The sequence below is a fragment of the Humulus lupulus genome, chromosome 4 (assembly GCF_963169125.1).
Source record: "Humulus lupulus chromosome 4, drHumLupu1.1, whole genome shotgun sequence".
Classification (NCBI taxonomy): domain Eukaryota; kingdom Viridiplantae; phylum Streptophyta; class Magnoliopsida; order Rosales; family Cannabaceae; genus Humulus; species Humulus lupulus.
In genome coordinates, this window is record NC_084796.1 from 18,747,562 (window position 1) to 18,764,562 (window position 17,001).

General features: G+C 35.4%; 1 protein-coding gene across 1 annotated transcript; it reads right to left on the minus strand.

Annotated features, from left to right (window-relative positions):
- Positions 1-326: 326 nt before the first annotated feature.
- Positions 327-4,255, minus strand: LOC133831959 (beta-glucosidase 13-like). Its single transcript, XM_062262360.1, has 14 exons — positions 4,138-4,255; positions 3,932-4,008; positions 3,741-3,807; positions 3,555-3,613; positions 3,344-3,419; positions 3,162-3,239; positions 2,970-3,057; positions 2,614-2,872; positions 2,188-2,303; positions 1,843-2,054; positions 1,296-1,331; positions 1,094-1,195; positions 689-797; positions 327-555 (listed from the first exon to the last, which is right to left on the minus strand). The coding sequence occupies exons 1-14, from the start codon at positions 4,253-4,255 to the stop codon at positions 327-329; spliced, it is 1,626 nt and encodes a 541-aa protein (XP_062118344.1).
- Between the last annotated feature and the right edge of the window lie 12,746 nt (positions 4,256-17,001).

The window sequence follows — 17,001 nt, forward strand, 5'->3', positions numbered from 1 at the left end:
TGTGCTTCATGCATGGATGGAGGTATATTAATTAAGAGGAGGGTCAAAATACTATAATTTTCTTTAAAATTAATACATTTAACCCTCAATTTTCTTTTTATCCTTTTGACACCTTAATATCAGTCTGCATCTCTAGCTTCATGTTCTAAAAAATACCTATTTTCCATTGTCAATCACTTGTACTACACACTCTTACTCAATTGAGAGAGTTAGTAGCGTTGAAAGCAAAATAATCATCATGATATACACTTGGTAAGAGGGTTATAATCTATGTTTACAAGAAGGGTTTTTCGAGGACTATATATTGATGATAAAATATTTGTTGCTCACAAAATCCCAATTCTTCCTCTCAACTCCCATTCCAACACTACTGAAGTGTCATTTAGGGTTTCTTTCAAAAATGTTGGAAACCATAAAGCAGATCGTTTGGGATAACGTTTAAGATTATCACTGTAATCAACGAAGTATAATCCATATCTCACTGTATACCCACTTCCCCATTCGAAGTTGTCTAATAGTGACCAGTAAAAGTAACCTTTCACATTCACACCATTCCTGAACCAAAAAATTCAATTTATTATATAACAAAGTATATACTTATATTAATTTTCTTTAGTTATATAATTTGTCAATTATATCATCAGTTTAGTATATATTAAAATTAAATTATAATAATATGATCACTTACTTTATCGCTTCTTTTGTGTAGTATAAATGTTGAAGAATGTAATCGGTTCGAGCTTGATCACTAAGTGATACTTGAAGTGGTCGGTCTGGGACATTTGCATCAGGATATCCTGCAAAAATCAAGATTATAATAAGAGTAATTTCCTTAATTAGAAGAACAAGAAAAATTAATTAATTAATATTTGATAAGAGTATTTGGCAACATAACATTTTTTTTTTATAGTCACTTAACGTAATAGTTTTGTTTTGATAAATTTTTTGCAAAATATAATCTTTCCGATATTCTTTGAGACTTGTCCAAATTCTAGATAGAGATCATTTTATAAAATAATTATCAAAAGAAAATTATTTTGCAAAATAAGATTATAAATTAAATACAAATGAATAATATGTTAATCTCTCTAACCATTCTCTGTAATGTAAATAACAGGATTTATGTATTTTATCTTCATGTACTCCAATAGTTTTTGTAGCCCAATTGGATAACTGTACACATATCTATTCCCTTCTGCCTGAAAAATATTGTAAAATAAATTATAATTTTATTACAAATAATCTAATTAATAATGTAATTAACTTCATTCAATTATATGTAATATGAAAAATACTTGCCTTTGGACCAATTAGAACTCCATCTTTCAAAGCTGAAACAATTTTCACAAAATTATATCATATATGTGAAAATTTTCTAATTAACAAATTTAATATGGAAAAAGTTTGGGTATTGATTGTTTTTAATCACTACTATAGATATTTTTAGTATTTTTTGGTATATGGATAAGTTGTAGCTCAATTTTTTTTACATGACAATATACAATATAGTTGCAGGAGACCTCTTACAAATTTTCAAGAAATTTTGAATAATTTAAGATACCGAAATTATGATTTAAATAGCCTATTGTACGCGCATGTAAATATTGAAACAAGCATGCGTGCAAAAAGGTGTTTGAACATTGATTTTAACATCCTAAATTCTTTAAAATTTCTTGAAAATTAGTGGGAAGTACCTGTAACTAGATTATGTACTGTTATATAAAAAAAATTAGAGTTGCAGCTTATTTACTTATAAAAAATAATAAAAATATCCGTAGATAGTAATTAAAAATAATCACTACTACAGTCATACTATATATATTCAGTAATTAATTAATGTACTTGTGGTTGCTGATAAAGAGTCGCCAAGATAGTGTTTTGGTTCCACTGGTTCAGAGTTATAAGCATATCTGGAGGTATAGTAGTTGACCCCAATGAAATCCAAAGACCCCTTTATCAACTTCTTCTCTTCCTGAGTAAAAAATGGTAGTCTCTCTTGAACATAATCTCTCATGATTTGTGGATAATCTCCAAATATCAATGGTTCCAAATGCCTAATAATAAGTTATAGGTATATATAGCAATAAATCAAAATTCAAATAATATGAATTAATTGCACACATCAATATTTTAACATGCATATTATGGTATAATAATAATAATAATACTTAGTAAATAAATACTAACCATCCAAAAAGAAATTCCATGTATCTTATTGCAGCTGCTTTGTCATCTGGTGTGTCTGTTAAAGGCTCCATAAACTCTCCAACAACAACAATGCCAATTTCTCCTCCTTGTATTTTCTACAACAATATATTAGAAAAGTGAATGTGTAATATATTATATATGAGAACTAAATATACGAATATTTTTGAAAAATTAATGTTGACCTTGTAATTATAATTTAATAACTATATTAAATTATTTTTATCGAAATATTAACAATTTCAATACACAATTAAAAAAAAATGGACAAAATAACAATTTTTTTAGTTACTTTTTATAATTATTAACAAAATGATTTACTTTCGAAACCTCAAATATTGGTCATTTATAGAAAAAATTATGAAAAAATGTCATTTCACAAAAGTATGGTACTATAGTGTAGCTTACTTGGTACTTTTCCTTGTAGAGCTTAGCAGCTGCAGCATGGGCAAGGATAAAGTTATGGCTTACAATGTAAGGTTCTGTGGATGAGTTACCGACGGCCGGACATGGACCGACAGGCGGCGGCAACGAGCATCTTCCCGGTGCACCTTTCCCTAAGTCATATGCCAGTGCCACTACAAATGGTTCATTAATTGTAACCCAATGTTTTACTCTGTCTCCATATGTTTTGAACAAAAGTTCACTGTAGTCTTTGAAGTCATCTCTACAAAAATTATAAAACAAAGGGTGTTTTACTCAATGTGAATGACTCCTTAAGAGACTTATAAAAGTGGGATAACCTCAATAATTGAGCTGCTTACACAATTGGACGACCCAAAAAGCCACCATACTTGTCTTCGAGAGCTTGTGGTGTGTCAAAATGTAAAATTGTCACAAATGGTTTCATGCCTACAATCAAACCATAATTTATGATGTTTTGATCAGTAAAAATTATTCAAATTAGGGAAATTAATATATAATAAGCATGTGAATAATGATTAGTTTGGTATTACCATTTGCTATTAGTTCATCGATCAAATTGTTGTAGAAGTCAATACCCTCTTGGTTTATTCCACCACTCAGTGAACCCTCTGAACAAATGAAAGTTTTCCAAACTCAATGCAATTAAAATTATAAGCTATATATTACAAGTTTATGTATTATTGTTATTTCATAAATATTTGTGTAAACTTACGAGGCAAAATCCTGGTCCAAGAAATGGAAAATCTGTAAGAATCGACTCCGAGGTCCTTTAAGAGCTTTATATCTTCCTGTAAGAACAGGGCATATGCATTAAATATATATATATAAAGTTAAAATGAATCCATAAATTGATATCTATATATAGGGTCATGAGATCATCAAGAGTAATATAATTATACTAGTGCTTTAAATTCTCCACGAACCTTGTATCGTCTGTATGAATCAGTTGCTATTAAAGAGTTATTTCCATCCTTAATATTACCTAATAAAAATAAAAATAAAGAAGTAATGTATTTTATAATGTGGATAAGAAAATATCTGAGTCAATTAATTAGTCATAATTAATTTTATTGAAATATCATTTCTATGATATTGATATTTAATTAAACCTGGGGTGGCAGCATATGTGTCCCATATACTTGGTCCTCTCCCACCTTCATTTCCAGAGCCTTCAATCTACCATATAAATAAAATATAATAGAAGCTCATATATACAAAATACTATATATATATATATATAAAGAAAACCAAAAATAAAAATAGAAATAGGAAAGAAATAGCTAGTGAGATCAATGCATACTTGTTGGGCTGATGTAGCGGCTCCAAAAATAAAATTACTTGGGAAGTCAGATCTCTTGACTTTCAAATCTTCATTATTGTGTTAATAAAAAAGAAAGAAGTCATAATTAATTCAGAAAAAATATTGTAGATGTTTAATTAATTAAAATTAGAAAAAATATATATTCAGAAGATGATGATTATCATATATATATAATAATTATTGACCTTGATGAGCAGCTGCTTTTGCATGGAATGAGCAAGAAATGAGCAAAGCTAGGGCATAGATCCCAACAAGACTCTGTGAAACTTTCATGGCTTGTGATGATAGTACTGAACAAGCCATGTTATGTTATGATCAGTGCTAGTTTTGTTTTTCACTTTGCTCAAATCTAATTGCTTAATGTATCTATATATATAATTATATTTTTTAATTGCTAACAAATAATTAACAACGAAATCCAACACATTAATCTTATAATTAGAATGATATTACGCATAAAATGCGCTTTTTCATTGAGGAAAATAAGGAGACTAGCTAATTAGATTATACTTACAACTCAAAAAGACATCTTTTAAATATGTGATTGTAGTGATAATGAATTAACTACATATGTAAAGAAAACTAAATAGTTGGGTTTAAAATATTACTAGTTATTAATTCTAAAATATGTAACAACCACCCAATGCCTAGTATATGTTTTAACCATCCATTAATTTAATTGATAATTGGGTTGTAATATAAAACAAATTAAATATATCTAAAAACAAAATTGATATACAGATACAGATTAACTGAATACTGCTTTGCATATGCATGTACAATACTATATATGATCGATTGATCAATCTGTCTTTAATTATCTGCTATATTTTCATATCATTAATAATTATGTATGAATAAGCTCATATTTAAGATTCAAATTCAAACTTTCGGATGTCGAGAGACGTCTAAATTATTCATATATATTTATATATTATAAATGTGAGTTTAACGGAAATGGTTAGTTTCAGTTAGATTTAACACTTTTTTTTATTGTTTTCTAATACTGTTAGTTTTAAAGTCATCTAAATAAGGTAAATATATTAAAAAAAATAAAGTTATCTAAATAAGATAAATAAATTGAAAATAAAAAAAAAACTAGCCATAATAAATTATTTACGTTTTAAAAACTGTAACAAAAAAAATATTTATATGTTTAAATTTTTTTTTCACTTAATGATGGACCCAAAAGTGGGTACGTTTTAAATATGATTAATTATATCATTCAACATAATTTGAATTTTATTTACAAAAATCACATATAAACAATTATTTGCACATATATAATCTATACCTTAAAACAAGTTATTTTATTATTATTTTTTCTGATTCTTCAAATCTATACATTTCTCATTTTTCTCTCTTCTCCAAAACTTAAAAATAAAATTCCAACCACATCACTAGTCGGTTGAGCTCAAAAGTGGTACTATCGCGACCTACTCTTTAAGGTGATCATTTTGATATGTGGGAATCATATGTTTTTTTGCTGTCGTCAAAGAAGATGACCATAATAAAAAGCAACATTTAAGTTTCTTTTTTATATTGTGTTGACAAAAAACTAACTAAATTTTAAACTTGATCAAATTTAATATACTAAAATTTGTATTCTTATTTTACATTTAAAAGATATTTTATTGTATTCTAAACAACTTAAATTTATTTAAAAATATTTCAAGTAATTTTTTTAAAATAAATTCTTTAAGATATTGTTTGTTAACTTTTAAATAAAATATAAAAAATTAATGTATAGTATACTAAAAGTAACTTTTAATAATAAGCTATATAGTAATTTGTTATATTTTATTGTAACTCATTAGTTTCTAAAAAATGACTAATTGGCAACGTAAAAATATCCTAAGTAATAAGACATCATAATATAACTTCAAAATGACTACACTACAAGAAAAAGACTCAACAACCATGACTTTTGTCGTCGCCAAAACGACGTTGTTGTAGGTTCGTATGTGTAGCAATCTACAACGACTACAAAACGCAGTCGTCGCAGTAGTGTTTTACTATAGCAATGACATGTTGGTCGCAATAGGGAATCATTTTTTCGGTTGGACTGAGATATTGCGACGACATGTCGTCGCTGTTGGTGGTTGCAAAATTTGAATTTCAAAAACTCCTACAACGACCACATGGTCCGTCGACCGCCCCATCTACAATGACGATATGTCATTGCTGAAGAGTGTGTGGATTTATATGCAGTGTCATGAAAACTCAGATTTTTGTGTTCAGCGTGCACCTTATGGTGACGACATGTCGTCGCTGTAGGTATATAATTTTTTTTTAAAAATTAATTAATTATATTGATTAAAATTTATTTAATAAAATATTAAATATTAATTAAATAAATAAATAAAACCAACTTATTTAATTAAATAATAAAACTAATTTATTAATTAAATAATAAAACCAATTAAATAATATCTATAGTCTCCAAAATGTAAGATAACAAAACATAAGTAGCATTCTCTCCAAAATAAAAATAAAAAACAACACAAAATATTAATAAGTTCAAAATAGTAATATAATAAAAGTAAATGTTATCAAAATCCATTCCAAAGTCATTATTATCGGGCTATTGTGGTGGCTGTGGTGGTTGCTGTTGTGGTGGTTGTGGCTGTTGTGGTTGTGGTTGTTGTGATTGTTGTGGTTGAAAATTTTCCATCATGGAATGTATCATATTCATGTCCAAGTTGACATGCTAAAATTATGGAGCTTAGATGTTCGGATTTGTTGCTTGCATAAATTATTGCATTTGCTGGAAGTTGTTGTTCTGGGTTATAAAGGCTTGACTGAAGTGTTGAATCATGGACTGGAAAGCCTCAGGTGGTATCGTTGGAGGGACAACTGTGGTGGATGGAAACGGTGATGCCTCTGATTATGAAGAGGATCCGGTGGCTCTTGAGGCAAAGGTACTAGTGCCCTTCAACTTGCGTCCAATACCTCAGTTGTGGCCACAACGTTGACCGAGTGCCTTTGAGACGACTTGTGTCTCATTGACAGTGGCACTTCCTGGTTCAAATTCAGATTGAGATTGGGATTGTGTCTGGACTTCTTGCTGCAAGGCATCCTGCAGTTTAGAAACAAGACAATTAATACATAATATAATTGAATAATATACAAAACTTAGAAAGTTGCTTACATACGCATCCTTAGCATTCGTGTTCACCCATTCACGTGTCAAATGATTGTGCATGTCATGGAACGTATCGATACTACTGGGCAGTTCCTTAGTCTGAAGATTCATCTTTAGAAAACAAAATTGAACAAAATCACAGTTAAATATTGAAATTATTATTAAGATAACTTAAAATATTTCAAATTATATATTTATTTACTTATCTTCTTAAATCGAGCATAAGCATAAGAAGTCGATCAATGGAGACTTGGATACTTCTGTTTTGCTCTGTTGGCGGCATTTTCCTTTGAGCGTGCCATGAACTGTGAGTGTTGAAAAGGTCAACCAACTTCTGCCAACTCTCGTTGTCCATGTCCTCCGGTGGATTCTTTCTGGCTGTCTCGATATCATCATACCCTCCATGTTCATCGAAGTGTCTTTTCTTGCGACCTTTTCTATTCCTGTAGCGATCCTGAAACTCTCGCTCAATCCCAGTCGCCACTCAGGGAGGGCTCAGGGAAGAATGAAAAATTCCTTCAAAAAAATGGTGTGATTTTTTAAATTATAAAAAAATATTACATGTGAATAAGTAGATAAAAATAACCTCAAGCTTTTGCATCAATCCAATCTTGTGCTCATCCGGAACACTCTGCCACGAGTCATAATATAACAGGACATGGTGACCAATAAGGTTACCAATAAGTCTCGTGAACAATGTCCCAAAATTATGCTCCCTCCTTCACCCAAAATTATTTTTAATTCAAATAATTTAAAAATTAATTAAATAAAATATATTTTTAACAACTTAGAAATTAGAGTTTTGGGCATCAAGATGCTGCCCTAGGGCCGGCAGCACAAGTTGCCAAGCTCGGGTGGCTGGCTAGCGTGTAGGGGCTCGGCGCACGGGCACAGCAGGCGCGGAGGCAGGTGGGTGCATGGTGCGCGCAAGGGAGCGGGGTGCGTGCTAGGATCGACGGGGCTGCACACAAGGAATCATTGGGCTAAGGCTGCGTCTGGTGCGCGGCTGTTGGAGGCTCGAGCCTGGGCGTGCGCATGGGTGAGCAGGGGCTCGGGCCTTGTGCCTCTTAGGTGCATGGCTCGAGTTCCTCCCCATCTTTGTGTACATATTTTTAAAATACATATTTCTCAAATAAATTTACAAAAATCCTATGCCCTTTATGGCTTACACAAGATCTAGAAAAACAATAAAATTCCTAACCCAATAGCACCATATAATTAACGATCCATCATTCAACCATACATTCAAAAAACATATCCATCCATTTAATATACATATCAATATACATATAACAAATGAAAGAAACACACACTGTATTTAATATATATATAGGGAAATTTTACAAATAATACTTAATAATGCCTAATATTACTAAAAAATCCTAGCACTATTAATCTTTTCAATTTGATGCTAAGCATTCATCTCATATGCAAAATACCCCTCCCATTATATCAAAAATCCTAAAACATTCTCTTCCTCTCTCTTCCCTCTCTCTCCCTCTCTCTCTTTCATTCTCACAAAATTATCCTTAAAACCTATAGATTTGTATGATTTTCTTGTCAAAATCGTTGTTAGCCATCTCCATTGTGTTTATGAAGTCGCCAACATCAAACGCAACATGTATTTTGAGGGTTTTTGGAGGAGAAAAACCATGCGTAATAAGATTGTACATTTTATGTGTTGGGTACTATTTGTTTACATTTTTTGGCTATTTTGAACATATCTGAGCCTATATTGGTGTGTTTTTTGGGTTTTTTTAGAGAGATTCCGCGATCTACGTTTTTTTGGGTTTTTTGCAACTTTTTTGCTTGATACGAGCTTGATAACGGTTCGATATGAGCTCGATGGTATGTAGAAGAAGGTCTTTTTTGAGCTCGATTATAGCTCGATAGGTTTAGGTTTTGTTGCTCGATTGTGCTCGATGATAACTCGATAAGGGTTCGATTGGACCCTACAATATTTGGTGTAGTTGTTTTCTCGATATGTGCTCGATAGGAGCTCGATAGGGTTTGATGGAGGTATTGGTTAGGTTTAAGAAATGGTAGCTTTATACTAACTCGATAAGAGCTCGATTGTGGGCTCGATGCTAACTCGATAATGTTCGATGATAGCTCGATAAAGCTCGATAATGTTCTTTTTTTCATGAATTTCTGAAGAAAAAAATGACAGTTTTCTTGACAATTTCAATGATTTTTTTTTCCAACACAGGTTCTATTGTCTACGTTTTTGTACCCTACAATGGTATTTGGGAATTACAAGGGAATAAGTGGATTTTCAAGGACCCTTAATGCATGGTGATACCAATGGAGGAGACTGTAACGTACTTGCAACTTCTTGACATATTGCACAAGGAAATTAAAGTTGATAAACAAATGTATGGGTTGAAATTGGAGGTTCCTTACACATGCGGCGACCAACCGTTTACACCCGTTCATGTTGAAAGTGATCTTGGTGTCCGTGCATTCTTAGGAGTAACATCTAAAGAAATGTTGGCCTTGTGTGTCACTCATGTTAAAAAGATTGCCATTGCAGACCCATATTCCACTCCCGGGCCTGAGGGAGCAGCCAGTACTTTAGGATGTCCTATTGGTGACCTGAGGGACAACTAGTATGAGTACAACCCCTATGTGAATGACAATCTAATAGCTTAACATAATGAGGACTTAGGATACAATTTAGTGAATGATGATCCAGTAACTGAACATTTGCAAGTAGAACAAGCACAAGAACAACCAATACGTCATGTTGCACGGGCGAACCCACCAAGTCAAGGACGTCGAACACCTGGCACCAACTTTAGTCGTCCTAGTGGAACATAATATAACTATACAGGGAACATTCCAATATAATCAATAGAAGATCACAGAAAATGGAGTGCTCCCATGTTTACAAAAGAAGATATGATGGCTTCTAGTCGTTCTGAATCACCCTCATCCAATGTAGCGTTGGGGGAATTGCATCTTGGGAAGAATTTTGAGAACAAGATGGAATTGAAAACCAAAGCGGCTCTCTTCGCAATGAAGAATAATTTTGAGTTTATGGTTAAGAAGTCTTGTAACACCCAAGTTGCTAACAAGGTTTAAGACCTTGTTTAAGCATGCCTGGAGGGCAATAAGTGGATTGTCGAAGACCGTGGGTCAGCATGACTCGGTGTGGGTGATTATGGACAGGTATACTAAGTCTGCCCACTTCTTACCTGTGAGGACAACTTATACTGTGGAGCAGTATGCTGAGCTATATGTGAAGGAAATTGTTCGACTTCATGGGGCTCCGAGGTCGATAGTTTCTGATAGAGACCCCGCCTTCACCTCCAAGTTTTGGGAGAGCCTGCAGAAGGCAATGGGCACACAACTACAGTTTAGTACCGCTTATCATCCTCAGACAGATGGACAGTCTGAGAGGACGATTCAGATACTGGAGGATATGTTACGAGCTTGTGTGTTGGATTTTGGGGGATCTTGGAGTAGGTATCTCCCTCTGATTGATTTCTCGTACAATAATAGTTATCAGGCGACTATTGGAGTGGCTCCGTATGAGATGTTGTATGGAAGAAAGTGCAGGTCACCAATACATTGGGATGAGACAGGTGAGAGAAGATATTTTGGTCCTGAGATAGTTCAGAGGACCAATGAGGCAATTGAGAAGATTAGAGCTCGTATGCTCGCCTCCCAGAGTCGCCTGAAGAGTTATTCAGACCTGAAACGCAGGAGCATGGAATTTCAGGTTGGTGATCATGTGTTCCTCAGGGTTTCACCCCTGAGAGGAGTGGAACGATTCGGCGTCCGGGGCAAGCTGAGTCCCAGGTTTGTTGGCCCCTTTGAGGTTCTTGAGTGAGTTGGAGAGGTGGCTTACAGGTTAGCAATGCCTCCAGCTCTATCAGGGGTTCATGATGTGTTTCATGTATCCATGCTCCGGAAGTATGTATCGGATACTACTCATGTTTTGATCTATGAGAACTTGGAGTTGGATCAGGATTTATCATACGAGGAGAAGCATGTTCAGATTCTTGATAGGAAGGACAAAGTCTTGCGGAGCAAGACCATCTCCTTGGTTAAAGTGCTGTGGAGGAACAGCAGGACTAAAGAGGCGACATGGGAGCTTGAGTCTCATATGCGGGAGCGGCATCCCGAGTTGTTCAGGTAATTTCGAGGAAGAAATTCTTGTAAGGAGGGGATAATTGTAACACCCCAAGTTGCTAATAAGGTTTAAGACCTTGTTTAAGCATGCCTAGAGGGAAATAAGTGAATTGACATGATATTATATGAATTTGATTGAATATGTGATTAGAATGTATGATTAGGTTGTATATTTATGCTTGTGGGCCCCGTTTGTATGTTAGGGGTAAATTGGTGATTTTAGCCCGTTGATGGCATAAATGTGATAATTATATTTTTGGTTTGTACCACATGGGTGTGGTGGTATTAATGTGATGCACGTGCCGAGACGGTCTTAGCGAGCTAGATAACTCAAAGGTCACAACGGGATTGGTCCTGGGAAGTGGTTTTGGGTTTGGTTAGTATTAAAAATGTTTTATGTGTGTTGTGACTAGGTTTTCGGAGAGGCTCGTGCTAGAGGACCGTGCTTGTGATCTTGGTGCATCGGAAAGCTCAGGATACAGGTAAGAAAACTGTAGCACCCGAGAACAGGGCATGGGCCCATAGTGTTATTGCAGGGCATGGCCCTAGATTGTATTACGTGCTAATGTATAGCCTTAAATGAATTATTATATGTTTGAATGATTATTTCGAGATGTACTATATGTGTGATTATAATGAAATGAACGGCTAAGGCCGAGAGCGGCGAAGGCTGAGAACTGCCGTGGGGCCGGAAGTAACACTTAGCACATGGAGTGCTTATAGTCAGGGTGGGACCCAATGGATACATGAGTTATCCATACGGTAAGGACCGAGACCCCAGGCTTTGGTAAGGCCTCTGGGGCGGCATGGCCGTGTTTGTTCAGTCTGATGGTTTTCCTGGTTATCAGTGGATTATATGTTAACTATATTATATGCATATGTTATTTGCTGTATGAGTTTTCTTGCTGGGCTTCGGCTCACGGGTGCTCTGTGTTGCAGGTAAAAGCAAAGGGTCAGTCAACCAGCCATGAGTATGGAGAGCGTGGGGGCGGCGCGTACATGTTCGGCCTGCTCGACTGCTTTGGTGGGGGGCATTTTGAATATGGCTGTATTAACTTGTTCTTTTGATAGTCAATCAAGTGTAAATCTATTTTTGAGTTGTAAATATTTTGTAAACCTTATTTTTGGGATCCCAGATGTTGATACTTAAAGTTTTCAATGAAACCAAGTATTTTCAAAGATTACAGCCTTATCTTCCGGTTAGTCACACTTTCGGTCAATGAAAACCTCGTAGAGTCAGTTAGTTGCACAGTTGTGTTTTAAACTCACTTAGTAACGACTCTAAGGTAATGGGGCATTACAAGTCTGGTACTGATGTGTTGTATATCACTTGCAAGGATCCTGATTGTGGTTGGAGAATAAGAGGGAAAAAAGTAATGCGATCGGAGATGTTTGAGATCACTGTTTATAATAGTGTACATGCTTGTTCACTAGAATTGCGACAAAAAGACCACCATCAAGCAGCACCTTCTGTCATTGGGCACCTTATCAAGAACAAATATGCTACTGATGGCACTAGCTACCCACCAAACAGCATAAAGGAGGATATGAAGAATAATTTTGGGATCGATATGAGCTATATGAAGGCTTGGAGATGCAGAGAGAAGGCACTCGGTTATTGTTAAGAAAAATTAGATTGCCTCAATGTAAATAGGTAAGAATATTACAACTCTATGCAATAATATTATAAATAAATATAGATTGATTAAATAAGGTTACAACTCTATAACTGAAACTTACAAATAAACAAAGAAAATGAAGAAGATGATGAAGAAGAAGAGAATAGTGAGACTACAACTCTAAGCAAAAGATTACAAGTAAAATAAAGTGTTTGGACCAAAAGAAAAGATTACAACTCTTAAACAAAATATACAAGTAAATAGAACAAGAGAATAAGAAGAAAAACAATAGAATAAAATGAAGAACAGAAACACAAGTAAACTCTCACTTACACAACCTAAGTGAAGAGGGTTGGGGATCACCAACTTGAACAAGGTTTAAAACCTTTGTCCAAAAGCTTATTTTCCCCTAACTCAAGCACTAAGGGTTCTCTCTCGGATATTGGAAATGCTTTATGGAATTATCAAGCTTTAAGGTGTTTCTAGCCAAGTGCTCTAATGGATAGAAATGTTGTGTCTTTCAAGTATGCTATAGGCTCCTATTTATAGAGTTTAGAGACACCCTTTGAATTTCAAATTCCACCAACCCCCATGGCTGTTACCAATGTTTAATTGGATTAATATGGGATTAAAAATGAGATTTGGGAGTTATTTGGGTTTTTTGAGCCATTCAACAAAGATTGAAAAAACTGAAAAAAACTTGGTCAGTTTTGGCCTGTGGCCGCGGCCATTGACCATTTTCAACACTTAAAAATGTGATGTTTTTCCGAACCGTTCCAAACCCTCCCAAATGATTTTTGAACTCTCAAAATACATTATTGGGGTTAAAATCTTATCTGTAACAACCATTTCACATATGGCTTTATTAAATTCATCTCAATATTGTGTAACACCAAATTTACACAATAAAGGGTAATATTTGGAAGTTACAAATTTGTAACACCAAATATGTTACATTATTTGGATATATCTCATATATCTAAATATTGTAACTCTCTATTATATGCTACAATATGTGACACTCTTTGTCACATTTATTTAATCTAAAACATTATATTATAATATAATATAATATTACAATATATTATAAAATAATATAACAGTTATGTCAGGGGGACACCTAAAGAATCATACTCCAAGTTACCTTCTTACATGTACATCCTGCAGCAAGAGAATCCAGGTACAATAACTAATTTTATCACAGATGACAATCGCTTTCTTTATTGTTTCTTCTCACTCAGAGTTTGTAGAAGGGGATTTACATCATGTCATCCTGTTATATGTGTGGACAACACTTTCTTGAAGTTAATGTACGGTGGCCACATGTTGTGTGTTGTCGCATTGGATGCGAATAACCACATTTATCCAATTGCGTTCACGATTGTTGACAGTGAGAATCATGCTTCTTGGAAGTATTTCATGATGAAATTGAAGGAATCCATTGGAGTTGCTGATAATCTGTCTTTTGTATCAGACAGGCATGCTAGCATTATCCATGCTCTTGAGTTGCTCTTCCCTGATGCCTACCACGACGCATGCTAGCATCACATAAGTATGAATGTAATCGCTAAGTTCAAGACCGATCACTATCATAAGGAGATGTGGAATGCGGCATATGCATTTCGGAAGTCAAAATTTCACAGGTTCTTCAACAATATAAAGCAAATGGATCCTGCCATAGCTCAATATCTCGAGGGTATTGGCTTCGATAAGTGGACTCGTGCTTACTTTCCTGGGTATCGATACAATGTAATGACAAGCAACTACGCTGAAAGTTTCAACAACAAAACCAGAGACGCAAGAACCTTCCCAATCACTTCTTTTGTGGAATTCATTCGTTTCACAATTCATTCATTGTCTGTCGCGCGTCTGAGGAGGTAGAGAAGTGCACATCCAAATTAGCAACAATATATGAGAAAAATGTCTCAGTCATTGCAGATGATGCAAGGTACTTGAAAGTCCATCCTCTTGGGCAGTTTGAATTTCATGTGGTAGACCCAGAAGGTGATGGTGAGGTGAATTTGATGACCAAATCATGCTCTTGTGGCCAGTTTCATATAATGGGTTACCCTTGTGTTCATGGTGTGGCTACGGTCATCTTGAGCGGTGTCAACATTTACTAACTGTGTTCACCATATTACACTACTGGCAACGAGGATGATTGGGAAGTTCCCGAGAACATAAATAAAATGCAAGTTGGGGTTCCCGTTGAAAAACAACCAGTTGGTCGACCGAAGAAGAATAAGGTGGGAAGAAGGAAGACAAACCGCTACCCATCGAGTGGCAAAATCATTTGCAAAGAGCGCAAGTGTAATGCCCTAAATTCTCCGATGTGTATTAATGGCGGGAATAGTAGGCCGGGAGGGCCATACTTGTTTAATTATGCCATTAATTGATATAATGCATGTATATGTGAATTATATTATAATATGATGTTAAATGCATGCATGTGAGTCCACATTTTTAATTATAGGGGTGTGATGGTAATTTGGCCCGTTGAGGGTATAATTGTATATTTGTATGCATGTCGGTGATATATGTTGAGACCACATTATAATGTGGGTTGGTTCGAGCTATTCGGCATGAGACGATCTTGGATATTGATTAGCGGTCTAATCATAACAGGTTTAAGTTCGGGGCTCGGGTTGAGTCTCGGGGTGATTATTATGATTAGAGCGTTACCGGGAATTAAAGGGTAACGGGATATGAATTATTTGTGTTTGGGGTTATTGTGAATAGTGGGAATTGGAGAGCATTAACTATGATTAACGAGATAGGTTGGAAAGGACAAATATGCCCTTGGGAGCCTTTAGAAACCTTTAATTTACCTAGGGGTATAATGGTCTTTTTACCCCTAGGATAGATATAAACTCCTTTATGCTGTGAAGTAGAGAGAAAAACAGAGCAAGTTTGTGCTTACCCGTACCTTCCTCCTCCTTCATCTTCTTTGTGACTTTTGGTGATCTTGTTGAGGATTCAAGCTTGGGAAGTAGACCTTGGGAGTTTGGGAGAGTGTTCCACCAGTGAAGAACATCACAACCTGAGTTTGAGGTAGGTTTCCAGCCATTAGTTTTCTGGTATACTCTATTTTGGCTTTAGTTTTCAGCTTGTGATTTCTTTGGGGATAGTTGGAATTAATGGAAGTTTTGGTTGGGATTTGACTAGGGTTTTGATGAGGGAGTGTTATAAATCAATTTTAGGGGTTGTATTGGGTGTTTGAGTGGTGTTTAAGCTTGGTTTGAAAGGTTGGTTCCAAGAGAAATCGCAAGGGAAGAAAAACAAAGATTTTTGGCTGACTGGAGGTTGGGCCACGGCAAGGCCAGGGAGGGCCGCAGCCCTTGAAGAGTGCTGAAGGAGACCGCCTCTATTTGGGGGACGGGCCGCGGCATGGCCAAGGAGGGCCGCGGCCCTTAGTGGCTTTTTGGCCAAAAATGGATTTTTGGCTCGGGGATGCTAGCCTTAGGCCTCGAGGTCGATCCTACTACCCGGTTTAGTAGTGTTTGATATCTCGGAGGCTAGGTTTTGGTTTGGGAACCCTTTATTATTCATTTTATTGATGGAATCCTATAATTGGTTATGACAAGGTAACCGCTAAAGGACCAAAAGGTTGATCGTTCTCAAGGGTCGTTCTTATTATTATGTCTCGCTCGAACCGGAGGTAAGAAAGTTGCACCCTATGTATATATGGCATGCATGATTGTTATTAGGGCATGTGGATTGATAAATGTGGACATGGATTGCATATTAAATGCTAGTGAATGTTGATTACATGTATATAGCACTGACTAGTCAGAGATACTGACCTAAGAGTCAGAAACGGCATAAGCGTCCGGAACGCAGGGCCGAATGAAGATTAGATCTAATCGATATCAATGTTGAATGGCTCAAAGGCGTTAACACTGGACCGACCCTAAGGTCGATGAACTTATAAGCGCGTGGCTAGTCTAAGACTAGTTACTGAGAGCCAGGGCATAAGGCCCAGGCGACTGCTTGTCACACGGCTAGGGAACGATGTTCCAGGGTTATGACTCTATGGTCATGAGGAAGGTTATGTTGGTGACCAGTCACCATGCACCTATCCTGTTTAAGCTAGTGAAAGGTTCACTTATCTGTTAAGCCCTGGTGACCCTATTGTCACATGGCTAAAG